The sequence below is a fragment of the Oncorhynchus mykiss genome, chromosome 2, assembly GCF_057628025.1.
Source record: "Oncorhynchus mykiss isolate SJ-2025 chromosome 2, ASM5762802v1, whole genome shotgun sequence".
In the NCBI taxonomy this organism is placed as follows: domain Eukaryota; kingdom Metazoa; phylum Chordata; class Actinopteri; order Salmoniformes; family Salmonidae; genus Oncorhynchus; species Oncorhynchus mykiss.
Window position 1 is genome coordinate 16,324,623 of NC_143023.1, and position 20,189 is coordinate 16,344,811.

At 49.9% G+C, this 20,189-nt stretch overlaps 1 protein-coding gene across 13 annotated transcripts; it reads left to right on the forward strand.

Annotated features, from left to right (window-relative positions):
- The first annotated feature begins 329 nt into the window (after positions 1–329).
- On the forward strand, positions 330–20,067 carry LOC110534250 (double-stranded RNA-specific adenosine deaminase). Of its 13 annotated transcripts, none has more exons than XM_090190455.1 (17): positions 2,220–2,425; positions 2,563–2,702; positions 4,180–5,961; positions 6,284–6,531; positions 9,033–9,255; positions 9,388–9,536; positions 10,183–10,318; positions 10,636–10,868; positions 11,034–11,190; positions 11,490–11,658; positions 11,772–11,865; positions 12,231–12,347; positions 14,553–14,680; positions 15,013–15,195; positions 16,540–16,652; positions 17,989–18,188; positions 18,357–20,067. In XM_090190455.1, the coding sequence occupies exons 3-17, from the start codon at positions 4,324–4,326 to the stop codon at positions 18,724–18,726; spliced, it is 4,158 nt and encodes a 1,385-aa protein (XP_090046581.1). In that variant the 5' UTR covers positions 2,220–2,425; positions 2,563–2,702; positions 4,180–4,323; the 3' UTR covers positions 18,727–20,067. The 13 variants fall into 13 exon arrangements, with proteins under 13 accessions (XP_036795580.1, XP_036795583.1, XP_036795582.1 ...); XM_090190469.1 differs by having other exon boundaries at positions 9,033–9,222; XM_090190479.1 differs by having other exon boundaries at positions 9,033–9,222; positions 17,989–18,116.
- The last annotated feature ends 122 nt before the right edge of the window (positions 20,068–20,189 follow it).

Genomic DNA, 20,189 nt, shown 5'->3' on the forward strand with positions numbered 1-20,189 from the left:
TTATAAAAAGTACTAGCTCTTTGCAGGCTTCATGCCCACTAGGCCGGGTTTGTGGCAAATGGATTTGTGGAAGGTTTTGTAGCATACATATTACATTTAATATATATTTTTTTATTTGAGATCTGATTAATCCAATCCTAAACTAGGGAATGTAATAGCAGTGGCTTGGAGGTACTGCTATTATACATGTCCTATTCACCTGCCTAAATGAGTCCAATCGACCTGCCGCAGCATAGGTATTCCACCTCGTCTGATGTTCTTTTTGGGGGGGACCGCACTCTGCAGTAAAACGGGCAGCGTCACTCCAACTGCGCCAGGTAAACTGTCGCAAACTAGTGATGTCATCATGCGCACCCCTAACCCCCTTGTTTCTTTGTCGACACTGTCGCTAGCAAGCAGGAACTCGGACTGATACAAAGCTTCAATCGCAAACCTAGGTAAATTAATTACATTTTGAACTCTGTTTTTACCTTTCGTGTTAGTTCAATTGAGATCTATATTTGGTTTCGCGCTAACTGAATAGCTTTCAAATGCGACTATGGTTTGCACGCTTGTACCGCAGTGATGCTCAATCAATGCTAACGTTAGCTAGCAAGCTATGTAGCTAGCTAGTCAATCCGGGCTATGCATAATTATCATTATTTTCACTGCATTTGACGTCGCGTTGCATGGTTGTTTACACTTGGGAGTTGATTGGGAAAGTGTGTCTGGAACAAATCGACAGTTGTGCATGTTATTTGCGATGCACAACTGCGGTTCTACGTTACCAAGCTTGTGAACCCGCTTGGAGCCTCCATCTGCGCAATATCTTGTTCGGAACATGCGTGCGCAGTCCAAACGACAACCATCCATTCAATGATGGCAGTTGAGTCGATCTCTGCTGGCAGGTTGCTGAGAGAAATTAAATATTTACCAGGGTATTCAATGTGTAGCGTCAGTTAAAACCAAGATAACTTAGCTAATTTCAGGTTATATTCATGGAGGACTTCAGTCGGGGGATAAACGCCTGTGTGAGTGCGACAGTAAAAAGGATTAGGGGGGATTTACTGAAAAACGACTGTAAAATGACCACTTGGATCCTATGTTCATACAGCGACAGACAGCGTTGGGGGTCGGAGGCGGGATGAAATTGCACACTGATAGTTGATCCTCCTCCTGTCCACCTAGCTAACTAGTTGTGCGGGGTTCACTTTGACTGGGGGGATTGAAATGGTGTGCATCAGAACCATCCATAGCAAACATAAACATGGGAAGGTTATTCAGTGGCGTCCTTAATTCCACATTCAAGCTGATGGCAGCAGTGACTATTAGTTCAGTTTTATTTAAAAAATTCAACCGCGCCAGAGATGATTAACAGAGATGCTCTCGCGTGGCTGTGTTTGATTGACCAATGCATGCATGCGTATCCCTGCGTGATGGAATTGGGTTTGATGCTGCGTTCAGAACAACTGGGAACTCGGGGAAAAACGAGCTCCGACTAGGAAAAAATAGCTTTGAACGGTCATCCAAGTCGGAAACACGGGCATCTTTCCAGAGCTCCGACCTCAAGATTACCGACGTCATGCTTTGACCTCGTTTTTTTTTACCCCTGAGTTCCCAGTTGTCTTGAAAGCACCAAGATCTGGGTACAGTGGCCACTAGCTATATTCGGCAGCTGCTGCGTGCTCAATTAAACTGTTCTGGTTGTGTTTTTGTCACAACAATAGTTTGACGCAACAGCAGCTGTGAGACATGACAGCTAAGAGGCGATCTTGAATGATCATATTTTGTTACTTTTTTTTAGGGAGGGTGGTTGAATATTTTGGAGTTAGCCTTTGCATATATAGGCATAATTTCTGAAGGCTTTCTTGTCCAGATTGATATTTTCTAAAAATGTAATTGTAATTGTCTGTGTCTAGAGTGGATGCATTTTATAATAAATATTGGCTCACTGGAAAATAAATAGAAATCAATCAACATACTGTATACTCTAACAAAAAATACATCCTGTTTGACATAACACTACGGCACATTTTCATTCACATGACAAGGACCGATTATTTTTAAATTATTTGACATAATTATATTATTATAATATCCACATGTTGTGAGAGAAATACATTTGATGTACATCCAAGTATTCAAACAGCCTAGGCCTTGAGCTTGCACCAGTTTTGGCTACATCCTTACTCTAGCTAGTGAAACCTATGATAGGAACTATTGCATCACGTGACTCACCCAGACTGGCTACAGAGCGTGTCTAGAGAAAGGAAAACGAAACTATTCTGCCCTTCCGTGCTGTTTCTCGTGTTAAGAAACTGTAACTGCAGACTTTCTATGCGTTTTTAATAGGCCTATCCACCATTTCACATTGTAACGTCTGGTATAAGTATCTTGAATGGTAAGGGTACTAGATGTCCCTTTGAAATTGAGAAGCGCTCGTGCGGTATGTAAAAAAATAAATAAACGTTTTTGGGGGAATGGTAAAATACATAGAATTTTGAGAAATATAGCAAACTAGTTGAATTACTTTTGTATTTTGATAGAACGTAACTGTTTATCTCTAAACTGTTTGAAGTGTAGTCAGCTTCTGACCCCGGCAGCGCGCCCGCAGACCTCAAGATCTCTGCCTTTCAAAAGTGACTGAAACCTACTCTCCTTTATGCCGCCTTCAGGCCAGGTGGTGAGGTAGTAAATCTGTGTTTTATCCCGCGAACTTTCAGGTACGTTCATTGAATTAGTTCATGTCTTTCTACTGTCATTGAGTCGTTTATGCAACCCACTAATTATGAACTTGATTTATAACACTTTGACCAGGGTGTATACCCCAATTCTGTAATTCAAATAGAAATGACTCATCAATAATCGAGCCCAAACGATGTCTGTCTGGTCCATGGGCCAAAGACGTCCTGATATTTAATGCGCAGCTCTGTATATTCATATTGCCCATGGAAGCAGCAGAGGCAACTGAAGTTGAGCCATGCTGGGTTGTTATTTTGGCCTTCAGTTGCCGGCTTGCATTAAGGTCAGCCAGATCCCGCTTTGACCCGGGGGCGCCCGACCCAAAGCTGCTGCTGCTGTCCGTTAACATTGCCGTGAAATAACTCGATTCCACTCGTCGTTATATTATTATTAATATGGTGGCAATCGTTTCGGGAGCAGCATGCCTAGCAGGGCTGAAACCTGAGGAGCAAGGTTGAGTGTCTTCCTGTGGTCAGTGACAGATATCATTGAGTGCAGGGAAGAAGCTTTGTGGTACAGCATTTTCATTAAAAATACCGCCCATCATGTTCTATGCCCTAAAGATTTATATGTAATTGGCATGAAATAACTAGTGCTTATTAAATATTTTAGCTGAGAAAATAATCAGCAAATTGAATTCAATGTCAGGTTTGCTGTGCTAGAAGGTGCCCATAATATGAAAAGGTATTTGAAAATAGTCCGTGCTCAACCAACGTGAGTAGAGGTGCAACCTGTGTAGCCATCATGGGACTCTCATTAGCACCACCAGCTGAAGAGTTTTCTCCCCCATGCCCCATACGACCGTTCCCGTTGTGATTATTCTCAAGAAGGCCATTGAAGGCTGAAAAGTCAATCTTTTAAACCTGTCTATAATAAAAATGACTTATTTTTAATGGTGAACGAGCGTTATTCCTTTTCCTGTCCAATGTGTGTTCTATGGCCAACCTTTTATCAGGTTCAACATCTATTACTTATTTGCTTAGTGTTTAGTCTGTCAAAAGTTAGTGGAGCAACTCCCGTCCTTCACTGACCACATGGAATATTTTCTTTCCTTCTGCCTCACTCACTTCCTATGTGAAGCTGCAAATCATCCATTAAACCAGAACTAAAACAGTGAAGTCACAACCATGAATTATACATTTCTGACCTTTTATACATGGATCTCGTTGCGGCCAATTGGGTCCAACAGCATGTGACACTGGGGCTGTATTGGAGACAGGATGGAGTACAGTGAGACTGTGTGTAAAATATATATATGTTATAAGCCTTTGATCTACACTGTGTTTCTCCTGCCCTTTTTCCATTTCCATCAGGATTTTCCACCAGTCTTATGTCCCTAGTTTCTTCTTCATATTGCTTTATAGTTGGCTCTTTATTTTTAATTTCATGGCTCTTTTCCTCACCCACCCACTCAGTCACTTTTGCTTTCGCTCACACCCATCTCGTTCTCTCTCTCAGGTGCTGACTGCCACTTTGCGATCATCGCCCACCCGGCTGTTCTGCCAGACTGTGTTGTTGCATCAGTATCCAACACAGAGACACATCCTCCTATCTGCTGCGTAACAGGCGGCCCTGGTCCCCCCTCAACCTGCCCCCTGCGCTATGAGCAGAGGACGAGGAGGGCCCCCCATAGAGCATTACCACCGACCCCCTCTCCCCCAACTGCAGGCTAAGCAACAATACTACAAAGCTGGACCCCTGGGATTTAACCCCAGAGCCCCCCCGCAACAGGCCCCACACCCAAACGTCCATTCATACCTGGGCCCAGTTCCCCCTCTAGTACCACCCAGTGCCCACTCTCAGACTCTCTACCCCTCTGTCCCTCCCCCACCCGGTCACAGCCCAGGCCTGAGTCAGCAGAGCTCTTGTCCCAGTGGTCCTAACTCCTTCAGGCAGCAGCAGGTCCACTTCCTGAGGGGACAGAACACTGAGGCTCCCCAGTTTAGGGTGAGCCCCAGAGGAGGGGCGCAGAGCTTGGTTCGAGGGGGACCGAACGGACTCTACAACGAATCGAACCAGGCCCAGGCAGGGTACAGCAGATACTCCCAAAACAGCTCTAGGGGGAGAGGGGGATACAGCAGCGAGCGAGGCAGAGGGAACGGTAGGGACTTCGGGTACCCGCCCCCTAGAGGACCAACCGGCCCTAGATTCTGGAACCAGAAGCAGACTTCAACACAAAAGCAAGGCTTCAACAGACAGTGGAGCCTTCATGCAGACTGTGCTGACGGGCCGTCTTTCTCAGAAGGCTTTCAGAGTTTATCCTTAGACAGAGAGAGGTCCTACAGAGGAAGAGTTGACCGAGGCGACAGCTTTGACAAAGCTTCTGTTGGTAGTAGTAATAATTCAAACATCAAGAGTGTCCCTACATTTCAGCCACCCGACATCCGAGAGCAAGTTTTGCAAGCCTTGGCAGATTTGAGCCCCGGTGAGAAGCTACAAGCAAAGTGTTTGGCGAAAACGCTGCGGTTGCCCAAAAAGTTTATCAACCAGGCCCTTTACGGTCTCGAGCGTGATAAGAAAGCTTCAAAACACGGTGAAAGTCCTCCAGAGTGGACTGTCTACGTAGAACCACAGGAAGAACCGGAAAGTAGAGATTCTGATCCGGAAAGCCCACGTTCCCAACCGAGGGAACATCCAGTGGAGTCACAGGAAAGGCCTTCAGAAGAAGATTGCTCTCACTTCCTGTCTGTGAAGGAGGAGGACGTTGTCATCGAGGCTGAGATCCAGCAAATTGAAGCGCAGGGTCCTGAGGGCGACAAAGAAGAAGATTACTACGTAGAATCGGATTCACACTCCTCTTCCTCAGAACCATCTGAGTCACATCGGCAACATTCCCAGTCCCAAACCCAACAACCCAGTATCAACAGCAGCAGTAACGAAGAGCTTGACCTAGACCTTGACGAGAGCGACATGGCGGACTGCGGCAGTAATCAGAAGGAGTTGATCCTGCAGTATCTGCTGGAGGCAGGGGAGGCCACGGCCCTGGTGATCTCCAAGAACCTGGGCCTGAGGGGCGCCAAGCAGGTCAACCCCACCCTGTACGCCATGGAGAAGCAGGGTGATGTGAGCCGCAACGCAGAGGTGACCCCTCACATCTGGGAGCTATCTGTCCATCGCAGGGAGAGGATGGAGAGGAGTCTGAAGGCCGAGCGCAGCGCCCCTGCAAAGGTCGAAGGAATGGGGTCCGGATTCCAGGCGGTGCCACCCAGATTGGAGTGTCTAGAGGCCAACGCTGAGGCGGTAGGTGGACACTCACACAGCGAGCGAGGGGTGGTGGGAGTTCAGTTGGGGGAATTCATTGACGTCTTCCTGAATTTGGGAGACCCCCTCCCTCACTTGGAGCCCGTCTCCTACGAAGGGGAGGAGGAGTTCGGCAGTTACCCTAGTAACATAATGTTGGTTGGAACATTGAGGGGTGAACATAGCTCTGTAGATTCCGAGCTGGGAATGCCAGGTCTGGAGCCCTTCAAAACCGCCTGACACCAATCCTACTGACCCCCCCCCCCCCAACCTTCACTTCTTTCTTTCCTCACCTACTTCCTCCTCTTCATCCCTCTATCAGGAGGACGAGTCAAACGGAGGGCAGTGGGCGACCGACGATATCCCCGAATTCCTCAACGCCATCAGCCGGGATGGAGGGGGGACAGTAGCAGTCTCCCTGGCAGCGCCCCCACCTCAGAACCTCCGTGCCAAACTCCAGGAGGTGAGGGCCAAGAACCCCGTCAGCGGCCTGATGGAGTTTGCCCAGTACCAGGGACACAATTGCGAGTTCCTGCTCCTCGACCAATCAGGGCCCTCACATGACCCCAGGTCAGTGATGTCATAATGTTCCCAACCAATCATGGTTGGCCGTTGCTGGTATGTCTAAGAGGAAACCAGCTGATTGATTTAGCAAATTCATTAAAAAAAAAATTGCAAGAGAAAGTGTGATGAAGAAATATCAAAAAAAGTGTTGTCCCTGCTCTCACTCCCTACCTCTCACTCCCTACCTCTCACTCCCTACCTCTCACTCCCTACCTCTCACTCCCTACCTCTCACTCCCTACCTCTCACTCCCTACCTCTCACTCCCTACCTCTCACTCCCTACCTCTCACTCCCTACCTCTCACTCCCTACCTCTCACTCCCTACCTCTTTCTCCCTACCTCTTTCTCCCTACCTCTTTCTCCCTACCTCTTTCTCCCTACCTCTCACTCCCTACCTCTCACTCCCTACCTCTTTCTCCCTACCTCTCACTCCCTACCTCTTTCTCCCTACCTCTCACTCCCTACCTCTCACTCCCTGCCTCTCACTCCCTACCTCTCACTCCCTACCTCTTTCTCCCTACCTCTTTCTCCCTACCTCTCTCTCCCTACCTCTCACTCCCTACCTCTTTCTCCCTACCTCTTTCTCCCTACCTCTTTCTCCCTACCTCTTTCTCCCTACCTCTTTCTCCCTACCTCTCACTCCCTACCTCTCACTCCCTACCTCTCACTCCCTACCTCTCACTCCCTACCTCTCACTCCCTACCTCTCACTCCCTACCTCTCACTCCCTACCTCTCACTCCCTGCCTCTCACTCCCTGCCTCTCACTCCCTACCTCTCACTCCCTACCTCTCACTCCCTACCTCTCACTCCCTACCTCTCTCTCCCTACCTCTCACTCCCTACCTCTCACTCCCTACCTCTCACTCCCTGCCTCTCACTCCCTACCTCTCACTCCCTGCCTCTCACTCCCTACCTCTCACTCCCTACCTCTCACTCCCTACCTCTCTCCCTACCTCTCACTCCCTACCTCTCACTCCCTGCCTCTCACTCCCTACCTCTCTCTCCCTACCTCTCTCTCCCTACCTCTCACTCCCTACCTCTCTCTCCCTACCTCTCACTCCCTACCTCTCTCTCCCTACCTCTCACTCCCTACCTCTCTCTCCCTACCTCTCACTCCCTACCTCTCACTCCCTACCTCTCACTCCCTACCTCTCTCTCCCTACCTCTCTCTCCCTACCTCTCACTCCCTACCTCTCACTCCCTACCTCTCTCTCCCTACCTCTCTCTCCCTACCTCTCACTCCCTACCTCTCACTCCCTGCCTCTCACTCCCTACCTCTCTCTCCCTACCTCTCACTCCCTACCTCTCACTCCCTACCTCTCACTCCCTGCCTCTCACTCCGTACCTCTCTCTCCCTACCTCTCACTCCCTACCTCTCACTCCCTACCTCTCTCTCCCTACCTCTCACTCCCTGCCTCTCACTCCCTGCCTCTCACTCCCTGCCTCTCACTCCCTGCCTCTCACTCCCTACCTACCTCTCACTCCCTACCTACCTCTCACTCCCTACCTACCTCTCACTCCCTACCTACCTCTCACTCCCTACCTCTCACTCCCTACCTCTCACTCCCTACCTCTCTCTCCCTACCTCTCACTCCCTACCTCTCACTCCCTACCTCTCACTCCCTACCTCTCTCTCCCTACCTCTCACTCCCTACCTCTTTCTCCCTACCTCTTTCTCCCTACCTCTTTCTCCCTACCTCTTTCTCCCTACCTCTCTCTCCCTACCTCTCACTCCCTACCTCTCACTCCCTACCTCTCACTCCCTACCTCTCACTCCCTACCTCTCACTCCCTACCTCTCACTCCCTACCTCTCACTCCCTACCTCTCACTCCCTACCTCTCTCCCTACCTCTCACTCCCTGCCTCTCACTCCCTGCCTCTCACTCCCTGCCTCTCACTCCCTGCCTCTCACTCCCTGCCTCTCACTCCCTGCCTCTCACTCCCTACCTACCTCTCACTCCCTACCTACCTCTCACTCCCTACCTCTCACTCCCTACCTCTCACTCCCTACCTCTCTCTCCCTACCTCTCACTCCCTACCTCTCACTCCCTACCTCTCACTCCCTACCTCTCACTCCCTACCTCTCACTCCCTACCTCTCACTCCCTGCCTCTCACTCCCTACCTCTCTCTCCCTACCTCTCACTCCCTACCTCTCTCTCCCTACCTCTCACTCCCTACCTCTCACTCCCTGCCTCTCACTCCGTACCTCTCTCTCCCTACCTCTCACTCCCTACCTCTCACTCCCTACCTCTCTCTCCCTACCTCTCACTCCCTACCTCTCACTCCCTGCCTCTCACTCCCTGCCTCTCACTCCCTGCCTCTCACTCCCTGCCTCTCACTCCCTACCTGCCTCTCACTCCCTACCTACCTCTCACTCCCTACCTACCTCTCACTCCCTACCTACCTCTCACTCCCTACCTCTCTCTCCCTACCTCTCACTCCCTACCTCTCACTCCCTACCTCTCACTCCCTACCTCTCACTCCCTTGTATTTTTCTCCCTCTCAGATTCCGTATGCAGGTCATGCTGGACGGCAGGTTGTTTCCTGTTGCTGAGGCATCTAATAAAAAGGTGGCTAAGAAAGATGCTGCGGCAGCAACCCTGAGGATTCTGCTGCGTGAGATAGAGGGGGGAGGGGCTGAGGAGGGGCTCACTGCAGGGGTGGACCAGGCCATGGACCCCACCTCTGACGTCCCTGTAAGTCTGAAGTGTGTTCGTGTGTGTGCGGAGGTTAGTAATAATCAATGTGCTCTGTTGTGGTTGATTGTGTTGTAAAGGCCAAAGATTTGTCTCTTTTTTTCAATCCTTTTCTAACTCTCTGCTCTCTCCCTCCCTCGCTGGCTCGCTCTCCCTCTTTGTCAGGAGGTGGTGGAGGGTCCGCCCCAGGCCCTGTCCCGTTCCCTGCCGGGGGGTAAGAACCCCGTGTCCATGCTGATGGAGTACAGTCAGCGCACTGGAAACCCCATTGAGTTCATCAACACTGGACAGGAGGGCCCACCTCACGACCCACGGTATCCATCTGTCTACATCCTCATCAGGGATGGGGTCAATTCCAAATGAAGTCAGTCAATTTAGGAAATAAACTGACATTCCAATTCAATAATTGAAAAAATAGCATCCATTTTCAATGATTTCTCAATAAACTGAAAAGGAGAAGCTATTTATTTGAAGTTTTCCATTTTTGAATTTAAATTCAAATCACTTCCTGAATTGAGTGACTTCAATTAGAATTGAGCCCAACCCTGCTTCTCATTTTTCTCTCCCTGGTTCTCTCTTCTATACATAAATGAATCATTAGGAAAGGTGGGCCTGCCCTCACCTCTCTTTCTCTCTCTCCCTCGGGAGCAGTTACTTGTGTCCTGTATGACTTTCATACTGCAGCAGTCTGCTGACTGGATGATACAACAGCACCTCTGTGTCTCTCTGCATATAACCTTCCCCTAGGCACCTACTGTACTGTCCCGCAGTAATCTGATACTGGGAAGTGTGACCATCTTTGTCCCTCTCTTCCCCTCCTCTTCCTGAGTGCTGTAGTCTCTATGAAGGAGATTCACAGCTCTACTCTGATGCCGCCATGTGGTTAGAGAGGAATGTCCTCTTACCTCTCTCACCAATGTATGTTTGGGATGTATAAGTTAGTCTCTGCTCCCTCCTCAGGTTCATGTTCAGGGTGAAGATCGGGGAAAGCCTGTGTGCTGAGAGCTCAGCCCCCAGTAAGAAGGCTGCCCGGCAGCTGGCTGCAGAGGAGGCAGTCAAGGAGTTAATGGCCGACGGGAGACTGCAGCTCAACAAGGTGAGTAAAGGACCCAAACATGGGACTGAAAGATGTTTCAACTAAATGGATGGTTCCCTGAAATAAACACTACCCCATCTATTTAGGATTTAGGCTTGCCAAGCTAGCTAGCTAGCTGTTTAGCTATGGACTGACAGAATGTCATAAGACCCCGGCATGTGGACTTCTCTCATTGTGCCTCCAGGCCGTAATTCTAAGAAAAGATCCTCCGAACACTAAGATCACTCTTCCCTCTCTTCCCACCTCCTCTCCTCTGTCTTTTCACTGCCGTATCTCTCTTCTCATCCCTCGCTCTCCATTTACCCCGTCCTCTCCAGCCCCAGTTTCCCCTGTGTCTGTCTGGTGATGAAGGGGGCTTCATGCCCGCTTGCCCCTCCCTGCCCCCGCTGACAGAGGAGGAGCTGCGTTCTGCCCACGAGGCGGGGGTTGGTGACCTCATCAGCCACCTAAACAACAACGCTGTGTCAGGTCTGCTGGAGTACGCCCGGGCCAGGGGCTTCGCTGCAGAGATACGACTGGTCGGGCAGTCAGGACCACCGCACGAGCCCAAGTCAGTACACACACGAACATACACACTCTAAGTGTAATTCAGAGTCCACAGCTGCGGTAGTCTGGCGGTCCATTGTGACATATAAAACACGATGAAAGTCAACTGTTCAATATTGTAAAACGAGGCTGTGCAAACATGGATGCTTAACTCTCCCCCCTCTCTCAGGTTTACCTACCAGGCTAAACTAGGGGGTCGCTGGTTCCCTCCTGTCTGTGCTTCCAATAAGAAGCAAGGGAAACAGGAAGCAGCTGATGCAGCTCTGAGGGTTCTGATTGGAGAGGCAGAGAAGGCTGCCCGCACCGGGGAACTAACCCCTGCAGAGGTCAATTTACCTCTCTTACTATACTACTTTTTAAAACTCTGGGTCAGGACCCACACTGGGCTTTGGGTGTGTTAGAGGTGGGTTGGGAGTGAGGAGACTGCACTTAGAATCACACACTATTTTCTCTTCATTTGGGTTTTGGGTCACGGGAGGACAGTGATTTTCTCATTGGGTCTGGAGCTGAAAAAGTTGAAGAATGCCTGCTATACTATGAATACACTGTTAATACTATGATTCTGCTATAACCTACTTCTGTGACTGGTGGGCCGTTCATAACCTGTTATTGTTTCTGTCTCCAGCTGCCACTGAGTGGTGGGACAATCCATGACCAGATCGCCATGTTGAGTCACCAGCGCTTCAACGCCCTCACCACACGCATACAGCACAGTCTTCTGGGAAGGAAGATCCTCGCTACCATCGTCATGAAGAGGGGGGAAGGGCTGGGGACCGTGGTCAGTCTGGGAACAGGTACCTGCCGCGTGTGTGTACGCGAGAGAAAATAATGACAAGCCTTTTGGAATGATTTTTGTCTCCACCTTTTGAGATAATATACATTTATTTTTGTTTGTTTTTCTCCTCAGGAAATCGCTGTGTTAAAGGGGAGGAGCTGAGTCTTAAAGGGGACACCGTTAATGACTGCCACGCAGAAATCATCTCCAGGAGAGGGTTTATCAGGTAGGAAGTTACTGCTGCTCATTTGTCTTCCATTCTGTCCTTTTATATAACCAGTCTTTTCCCCTTCCTCCTTTGCTCTTCGTTTTGATTCCTTTATAGCTACTCTCCCTGCCTTTCTGAAACCTCTTTCTCCCTCTACAGGGTGTCATATGTCAGCTGGGAAGTCATTACAGACTATGATGTGTGTTAATGTGACTGTGGAGTCCATCTGGTTAGTGTAGTGTGTATTAACGCCACTTACCAGATCCTCTGTTTCTCCACCAGTCTCCCTTTATTTGTGTATTGGATCCTGAACACTTTCACTGATCTGAATCACTCCAATATGGATTCTACCTTTCTCCCCCCCCCCCCCCCCCCCCCTCCAGGTTTCTATATGCTGAGTTGCTGAAGCACTGTGAAGGATCAGAGGACAGCATATTTGAGCCAGCTGAGGAGAACAAGCTCCGGATCAAACCTGACACCACCTTCCACCTCTATATCAGGTGGGCCTACGGAGGATGTCTCTTCCTCGCTTTTTGACCCTTCACCCCATGGCTCATTCTTCTCCACCTACTGTCTTCTCTCCCCTTCTGTGCCCTGGAACTCAACTGGGCCACCAACCCACCCCCACACACATGTTGTTCTAGGAGTTTGAGAAGCCAGGGTTTTTTCTGCATAGAAAAGTCTTGGGCGGGCCCCTTAAGTGTTTTCGGGCCACGTATGTCAAAACAGTAAAATAAAAAATGTCATGTTTAGATAATGATTTCCGGGGTGGAAAAGCGTTGTCAGTCTAAACTGAAGAGTAAAACTAGATATAAAGTATGTAGAAAAGATAATGGCGCTATATATTCTATAATAAGATCCTCTTTGAGAACTAACAATGACCCAAATAAAAGCGAGACATTCAGGGAGAATAAAAAAAATTCCCAAAATGATGCACTCGGGAGTATTTTTGTCATGGCATGGGGCCCCATTGATGTTATAAAGTTTGAGTTCCTCAGTTCAAATAAGCCATGAAAAAATGTGTAGAATTGCAAATTGTGTCACTGGCCAACAGGGGGGCCTCTAAAATTTTGTTGGTGACCCCGCCATTGGCCACGCCCACCACCTAAGCCTCATTTTGATCCAGAAAAAACCCTGGAAGATCCTTCTAGTTAATGACCTGCTCCTATCCACATGTATATCTACCTCTCCCCCTCTGCCTCTCTCGCTCTACCTACCCCTCTCTCGCTCTACCTACCCCTCTCTCGCTCTACCTACACCTCTCTCGCTCTACCTACACCTCTCTCGCTCTACCTCTCTCGCTCTACCTCTCTCGCTCTACCTCTCTCGCTCTACCTCTCTCGCTCTACCTCTCTCGCTCTACCTCTCTCGCTCTACCTCTCTCTCGTTCTACCTCTCTCTCGCTCTACCTACCCCTCTCTCGCTCTACCTACCCCTCTCTCGCTCTACCTCTCTCGCTCTACCTCTCTCGCTCTACCTCTCTCGCTCTACCTCTCTCGCTCTACCTCTCTCGCTCTACCTCTCCCGCTCTACCTCTCCCGCTCTACCTCTCTCGCTCTACCTCTCTCGCTCTACCTCTCCCGCTCTACCTCTCGCTCCCGCGCTCTACCTCTACCGCTCTACCTCTCTCGTGCTCTACCTCTCTCGCTCTACCTCTCTACCTCTCTCGTGCTCTACCTCTCTCGTGCTCTACCTCTCTCGTGCTCTACCTCTCTCGTGCTCTACCTCTCTCGCGCTCTACCTGTCTCGCGCTCTACCTCTCGTGCTCTACCGCTCTACCTCTCGTGCTCTACCTCTCGTGCTCTACCGCTCTACCTCTTCCCCTCGCGCTCTACCTCTTCCCCCTCTCGCGCTCTACCTCTTCCACTCTCGCGCTCTACCACTTCCCCTCTCGCGCTCTACCTCTTCCCCTCTCGCGCTCTACCTCTTCCCCTCTCGCGCTCTACCTCTTCCCCTCTCGCGCTCTACCTCTTCCCCTCTCGCGCTCTACCTCTTCCCCTCTCGCGCTCTACCTCTTCCCCTCTCGCGCTCTACCTCTTCCCCTCTCGCGCTCTACCTCTTCCCCTCTCGCGCTCTACCTCTTCCCCTCTCGCGCTCTACCTCTCCCCCTCTCGCGCTCTACCTCTCCCCCTCTCGCGCTCTACCTCTCCCCCTCTCGCGCTCTACCTCTCCCCCTCTCGCGCTCTACCTCTTCCCCTCTCGCGCTCTACCTCTTCCCCTCTCGCGCTCTACCTCTTCCCCTCTCGCGCTCTACCTCTTCCCCTCTCGCGCTCTACCTCTTCCCCTCTCGCGCTCTACCTCTTCCCCTCTCGCGCTCTACCTCTTCCCCTCTCGCGCTCTACCTCTTCCCCTCTCGCGCTCTACCTCTTCCCCTCTCGCGCTCTACCTCTTCCCCTCTCGCGCTCTACCTCTTCCCCTCTCGCGCTCTACCTCTTCCCCTCTCGCGCTCTACCTCTCCCCCTCTCGCGCTCTACCTCTCCCCCTCTCGCGCTCTACCTCTCCCCCTCTCGCGCTCTACCTCTCCCCCTCTCGCGCTCTACCTCTCCCCCTCTCGCGCTCTACCTCTCCCCCTCTCGCGCTCTACCTCTTCCCCTCTCGCGCTCTACCTCTTCCCCTCTCGCGCTCTACCTCTTCCCCTCTCGCGCTCTACCTCTTCCCCTCTCGCGCTCTACCTCTCCCCCTCTCGCGCTCTACCTCTCCCCCAGTACTGCTCCGTGCGGAGACGGGGCGTTGTTTGATAAGTCGTGCAGTGAGGACGCGGGGGACGGCCAGGGCCACCAGCCCCTGTTTGAGAACGCCAAGCAGGGCAAGCTGCGCACCAAGGTGGAGAATGGTGAGTTACAGCCAGATGCCATCTGCAGCACCATTCTATGAGGACCCCCTCTGTTACTGAGGACAAGCACATAGAGCCACCATGTTGCATAACTCCCCTCTCTGCAGGCCAAACAGAGCATGACTACACATTCACACCTCATTTGCTGCTGCTGCCACAAACACACCTGGTAGAAAGGACAAATATCCCAACGGATTTGAATGTTCCAGTCTAGAGCATGGACTGTGTGATTCTAGTGTACAACCATCACTTTGACCACTGGCTCTCTCATACTACATGCCTTTGTCGTTGGAGTCAAAAGTATGCCTCAATGGTGTCTGTGCCATGTGTAGGTGAGGGCACCATCCCGGTAGAGTCATCGACCATCGTGCCCACCTGGGACGGCATCCAGCACGGCGAGCGTCTGAGGACCATGAGCTGTAGCGACAAGATCCTTCGCTGGAACGTCCTGGGTCTGCAGGGAGCCCTGCTCTCCCACTTCCTCCATCCTATCTACCTGGCTTCAATCACCCTGGGTGAGGAGGGAACGATAGTACATAGAGGGAGAGATGAGGGAGGGAGGGGACAGTAAACATTTGAGGGAGGTTTGATTTGAAAAAGAGTGAGGGAGGATAGATTGAGTGTGGGAGTAAAGGGAGGGGGGGGGGTCAACGGTCACTGCTGGCTTCAGTCATGTTTAACAAACTCCACTCATAAGTAAACCACATCCTAATCCCAAACTACATTGTCCTTATACTGTAGGAATCATGACCAGCTAACTATCCACCCAGGCAGTCCCTGTCCTTATACTGTAGGAATCATGACCAGCTAACTATCCACCCAGACAGTCCCTGTCCTTATACTGTAGGAATCATGACCAGCTAACTATCCACCTAGACAGTCCCTGTCCTTATACTGTAGGAATCATGACTAGCTAACTATCCCCCCAGACAGTCCCTGTCCTTATACTGTAGGAGTCATGACCAGCTAACTATCCACCCAGACAGTCCCTGTTCTTATACTGTAGGAATCATGACCAGCTAACTGTCCCCCCAGACACTCCCTGTCCTTATACTGTAGGAATCATGACCAGCTAACTATCCACCCAGACAGTCCCTGTTCTTATACTGTAGGAATCATGACCAGCTAACTATCCCCCCAGACAGTCCCTGTCCTTATACTGTAGGAGTCATGACCAGCTAACTATCCACCCAGACAGTCCCTGTCCTTATACTGTAGGAGTCATGACCAGCTAACTATCCACCCAGACAGTCCCTGTCCTTATACTGTAGGAGTCATGACCAGCTAACTATCCACCCAGACAGTCCCTGTCCTTATACTGTAGGAGTCATGATCAGCTAACTAGCCACCCAGACAGTCCCTGGCCTACTCTGTCCTTATACTGTAGGAGTCATGACCAGCTAACTAGCCACCCAGACAGTCCCTGTCCTTATACTGTAGGAGTCATGACCAGCTAACTAGCCACCCAGACTGTCCCTGGCTGACTCTGTCCTTATACTGTAGGAGTCATGACCAGCTAACTAGCCACCCAGACAGTCATTGTCCTTATACTGTAGGAGTCATGACCAGCTAACTAGCCACCCAGACACTCCCTGTCCTTATACTGTAGGAATCATGACCAGCTAACTATCCACCCAGACTGTCCCTGACTGACCCCCTCAGACATCCATCTCTTTACTAACCTCTCCTTGTCAGAGTACTCTATGATGTGATCAGCCTTGTTAACACGGAAATACACTGACACTCTCTTCTGTCATTCTCTTTCTCTCCCTCTTTCTTTACATGTCAATCTGTCGCACCCCTTCCTCTCTCTTCTGTTTTGTTTTCCCTGTCCTTGTCTCTTATATTTGTCCCTCCAGGCTACCTGTACAGCCATGGCCACCTGACACGTGCTGTCTGCTGCCGATTGGCCAGAGACGGCGAAGCCTTCTCCAAGAGTCTACCTGCTCCCTACACACTCAACCACCCCGAGGTACACATACAGAAACACACTCAACCACCCCGAGGTACACATACAGAAACACACTCAACCACCCCGAGGTACACATACAGAAACACACTCAACCACCCCGAGGTACACATACAGAAACACACTCAACCACCCCGAGGTACACATACAGAAACACACTCAACCACCCCGAGGTACACATACAGAAACACACTCAACCACCCCGAGGTACACATACAGAAACACACTCAACCACCCCGAGGTACACGTACAGAAACACACTCAACCACCCCGAGGTACACGTACAGAAACACACTCAACCACCCCGAGGTACACGTACAGAAACACACTCAACCACCCCGAGGTACACGTACAGAAACACACTCAACCACCCCGAGGTACACGTACAGAAACACACTCAACCACCCCGAGGTACACGTACAGAAACACACTCAACCACCCCGAGGTACACGTACAGAAACACACTCAACCACTCCGAGGTACACGTACAGAAACACACTCAACCACCCCGAGGTACACATACAGAAACACACTCAACCACCCCGAGGTACACGTACAGTACACATACTGAAACACTCAACCACACCGAGGTACACGTACAGAAACACACTCAACCACCCCGAGGTACACGTACAGTACACATACTGAAACACTCAACCACCCCGAGGTACACGTACAGAAACACTCAACCACCCCGAGGTACACGTACAGTACACATACAGAAACACACTCAACCACCCCGAGGTACACATACAGAAACACACTCAACCACCCCGAGGTACACATACAGTACACATACAGAAACACACTCAACCACCCTGAGGTACACGTACAGAAACACACTCAACCGTACACACACACATACAGAAACACACTCAACCACCCTGAGGTACACATACAGAAACACACTCAACCACCCCGAGGTACACATACAGTACACATACAGAAACACACTCAACCACCCTGAGGTACACATACAGTACACATACAGAAACACACTCAACCGTACACACACATACAGAAACACACTCAACCACCCTGAGGTACACATACAGAAACACACTCAACCACCCTGAGGTACACACACACACACACACAGTACACCAACAGCCGCTCCAAGCTTCCAGCATAGCCACTAACGCAGACACAAACATTTCGTTCCGCTCTGTTTAAAATGGTTGATTCATCTGAAAGGACTTATTTAGTCTAAATCAAATGTTATTGGTCTCATACACATATTTAGCAGCTGTTATTGCGGGTATAGAGAAATGCCTGTAATTGAAGACACTCTTCCTCTCCCTTTACTCTTCTCCATCACTCTATCTCTGTGTCCCTTCAGGTGGGCAGGGTGAGTGTGTATGACTCGACGCGTCACACAGGGAAGACCAAGGAGTCCAGCGTGAACTGGAGCCAGCCAGACCACATCACTGTGGAGGTGCTGGATGGGACCAAGGGCAAACTGGACGGGTACGCACCCCGCACCACAACTAGAACCAGACCCTCAGACCTCATCCACCCTCATCCAGATAGCAGCACCAGGTGGTTAACCTGGGCTACACAGGGCCCCATTTCAGTAGAATAGCAATCACTATTTATACTCTATATCGAGTAGTGGCATTTAATTCATATGAAAAACATGTTGAAAATGTTTCAATCCCAGCGCAGTAGCTTCTGTGTATTCCTAAACCCTGTTTGTCTTCCCTCTAGCCCCAAACTGGATGTGTCGCGGGTCTCCAAGTCCAACATCTTCCGTCAATTCCGGTCGTTATGCCAACAGTGCGGGCGCCAGGACCTGCTGGCTCTCCCGTCTTACGCCCAAGCCAAGATGGCCGCCATGTCCTTCCAGGTCGCCAAGCAGCAGTTCTTTGATGCGCTCGGTAGCCATGGTTACGGAGCCTGGATTGGCAAGCCATTGGAGGAGAAGAGCTTTGACGAAGCAGCAGCCTCGGACGGCCAAGGGGCAGGAAGTGTTGCTAATAGCAACCAGGGATACAACAACAACAATAGCTATGGAAGCACAACCACTGACTATAACAGCAGCCAGTGGGGTAGTAGTGCATACACACAGGCCATGTAGAAAGGAGGGAGAAGGGAGGGTTGGCTAGAAGGACATGAGCCTGGAGGACAGGGGGGGGGGGGGGGAGAGGAGCTAGCAGCGAGTACTGGATCTTCTTGAAAGAAGGGGTAGAGGTCAGACAGATTGGAAAGGACAGAGTTACTGAGATGGAGGGAGGGAAGGGGATAACAGGCCAGCCCAAGGGGTGAGGGTCAGACAGCAGCAAGAGAGATGGAGAGAGAAGGGGTTGCTACTGCTACACAAAAGCAACAGAATATAGAAAGAGAGGGGAGAATAGGGGGATAGTAAGCATGATGACTGTGATGTGGTGACATTCAGAGCTGCATAGCATGCACTACTGCTCCACTGTAACAGTAGCCCCAGGACACTCTATCCTCACATTTACCTACAGGACAAACCCTCCCTGCCCTCACGCACACAGCCCTGTCTCTCTAGTTCAGACACCCTACACCTGACCCTGTCCTACTCGCCAGCCAGCCATTCAATCACGCATGACTAGTTTAATCTGTACTTATCAGCCTGAGCATGGATAGTAGTGATCACACTTTATATATATATATAAACCAGCCTTGTAACGTTTAGCTACTCCCCGACCTAGTAACCCACCCCTTTACACTGTTGTTAATGCTATGGCTACGTCTACAGGTCACAGCCTGGTCCATCCCATAACTCTCGACTGTAACATAGATTTGATGACTAACTAGCCTAGATCATAATTATTCTGTTATTGTTGTGTCCTATGTGGTGTGTATCGCTATTGTTCTTGAGGTTTTTGGTGTTGCCACTCGAGGGCCACGTCAGAAAGGACAACGGTGACGTTGAGAACTGCTGAGAACAAGTAAATCAGCTACTTGTTCTCATTTTAGGATTCATGTTAGGGGGGGTCAAAGTTCAGGTTAGGATAAGTGATTACTCGTAGTTGTGATAAAAAAAAGAGAAGAAAGGCTTTGCACTCTTGTCCTTCCTAGCGTGGCCAGAATGTGGCCGGCAGGTTTTATGTGGACAGGGAGAAAGACTGGTTTGTTTTTATGTTTTAGTTCAGTCTGATCAAATACATTCAAGGGTGAAGCAATATATACATCATGTACATACAAATACATAAATACACAGATGTATATGCAATAGCAATGTTTGTGTAGGGTATGTATATATCTCTGTGTGTGTATGTATATGTATATATTATGTATATATTTTGTAAGTCATGCCTAAAATTGATTTTCTATTGACTATTTTTTTGAAACGTTTTATCAAGTGGATGACAGAAAGCATTTTGTTTTATTATGTATGGAAATTCTGTCAAGTTTTAAGTGATTATAAAGACCGGCTTTGTAAAAGCTGAAATGTGTGTTTGTCTTTTTTTAAATGTGTACTAAAGCCCTCCTAACCGTGAATAGACTGTTAGCCAAGTATAAACACTACAGTCAACACACTTGAATGTTTGTGTTTCTTCAGTCTTGTCTCAT

Bases quoted from the DNA above. Each gene is read 5' to 3' on its own strand.
- LOC110534250 (XM_036939685.2), top strand. From the start codon at position 4,324: ATGAGCAGAGGACGAGGAGGGCCCCCCATAGAGCATTACCACCGACCC. The intron at 10,319-10,635 runs GTGAGTAAAGGA...CGTCCTCTCCAG, and splicing joins GGAGACTGCAGCTCAACAAG to CCCCAGTTTCCCCTGTGTCT. The intron at 11,866-12,230 runs GTAGGAAGTTAC...CCCCCCCTCCAG, and splicing joins TCCAGGAGAGGGTTTATCAG to GTTTCTATATGCTGAGTTGC.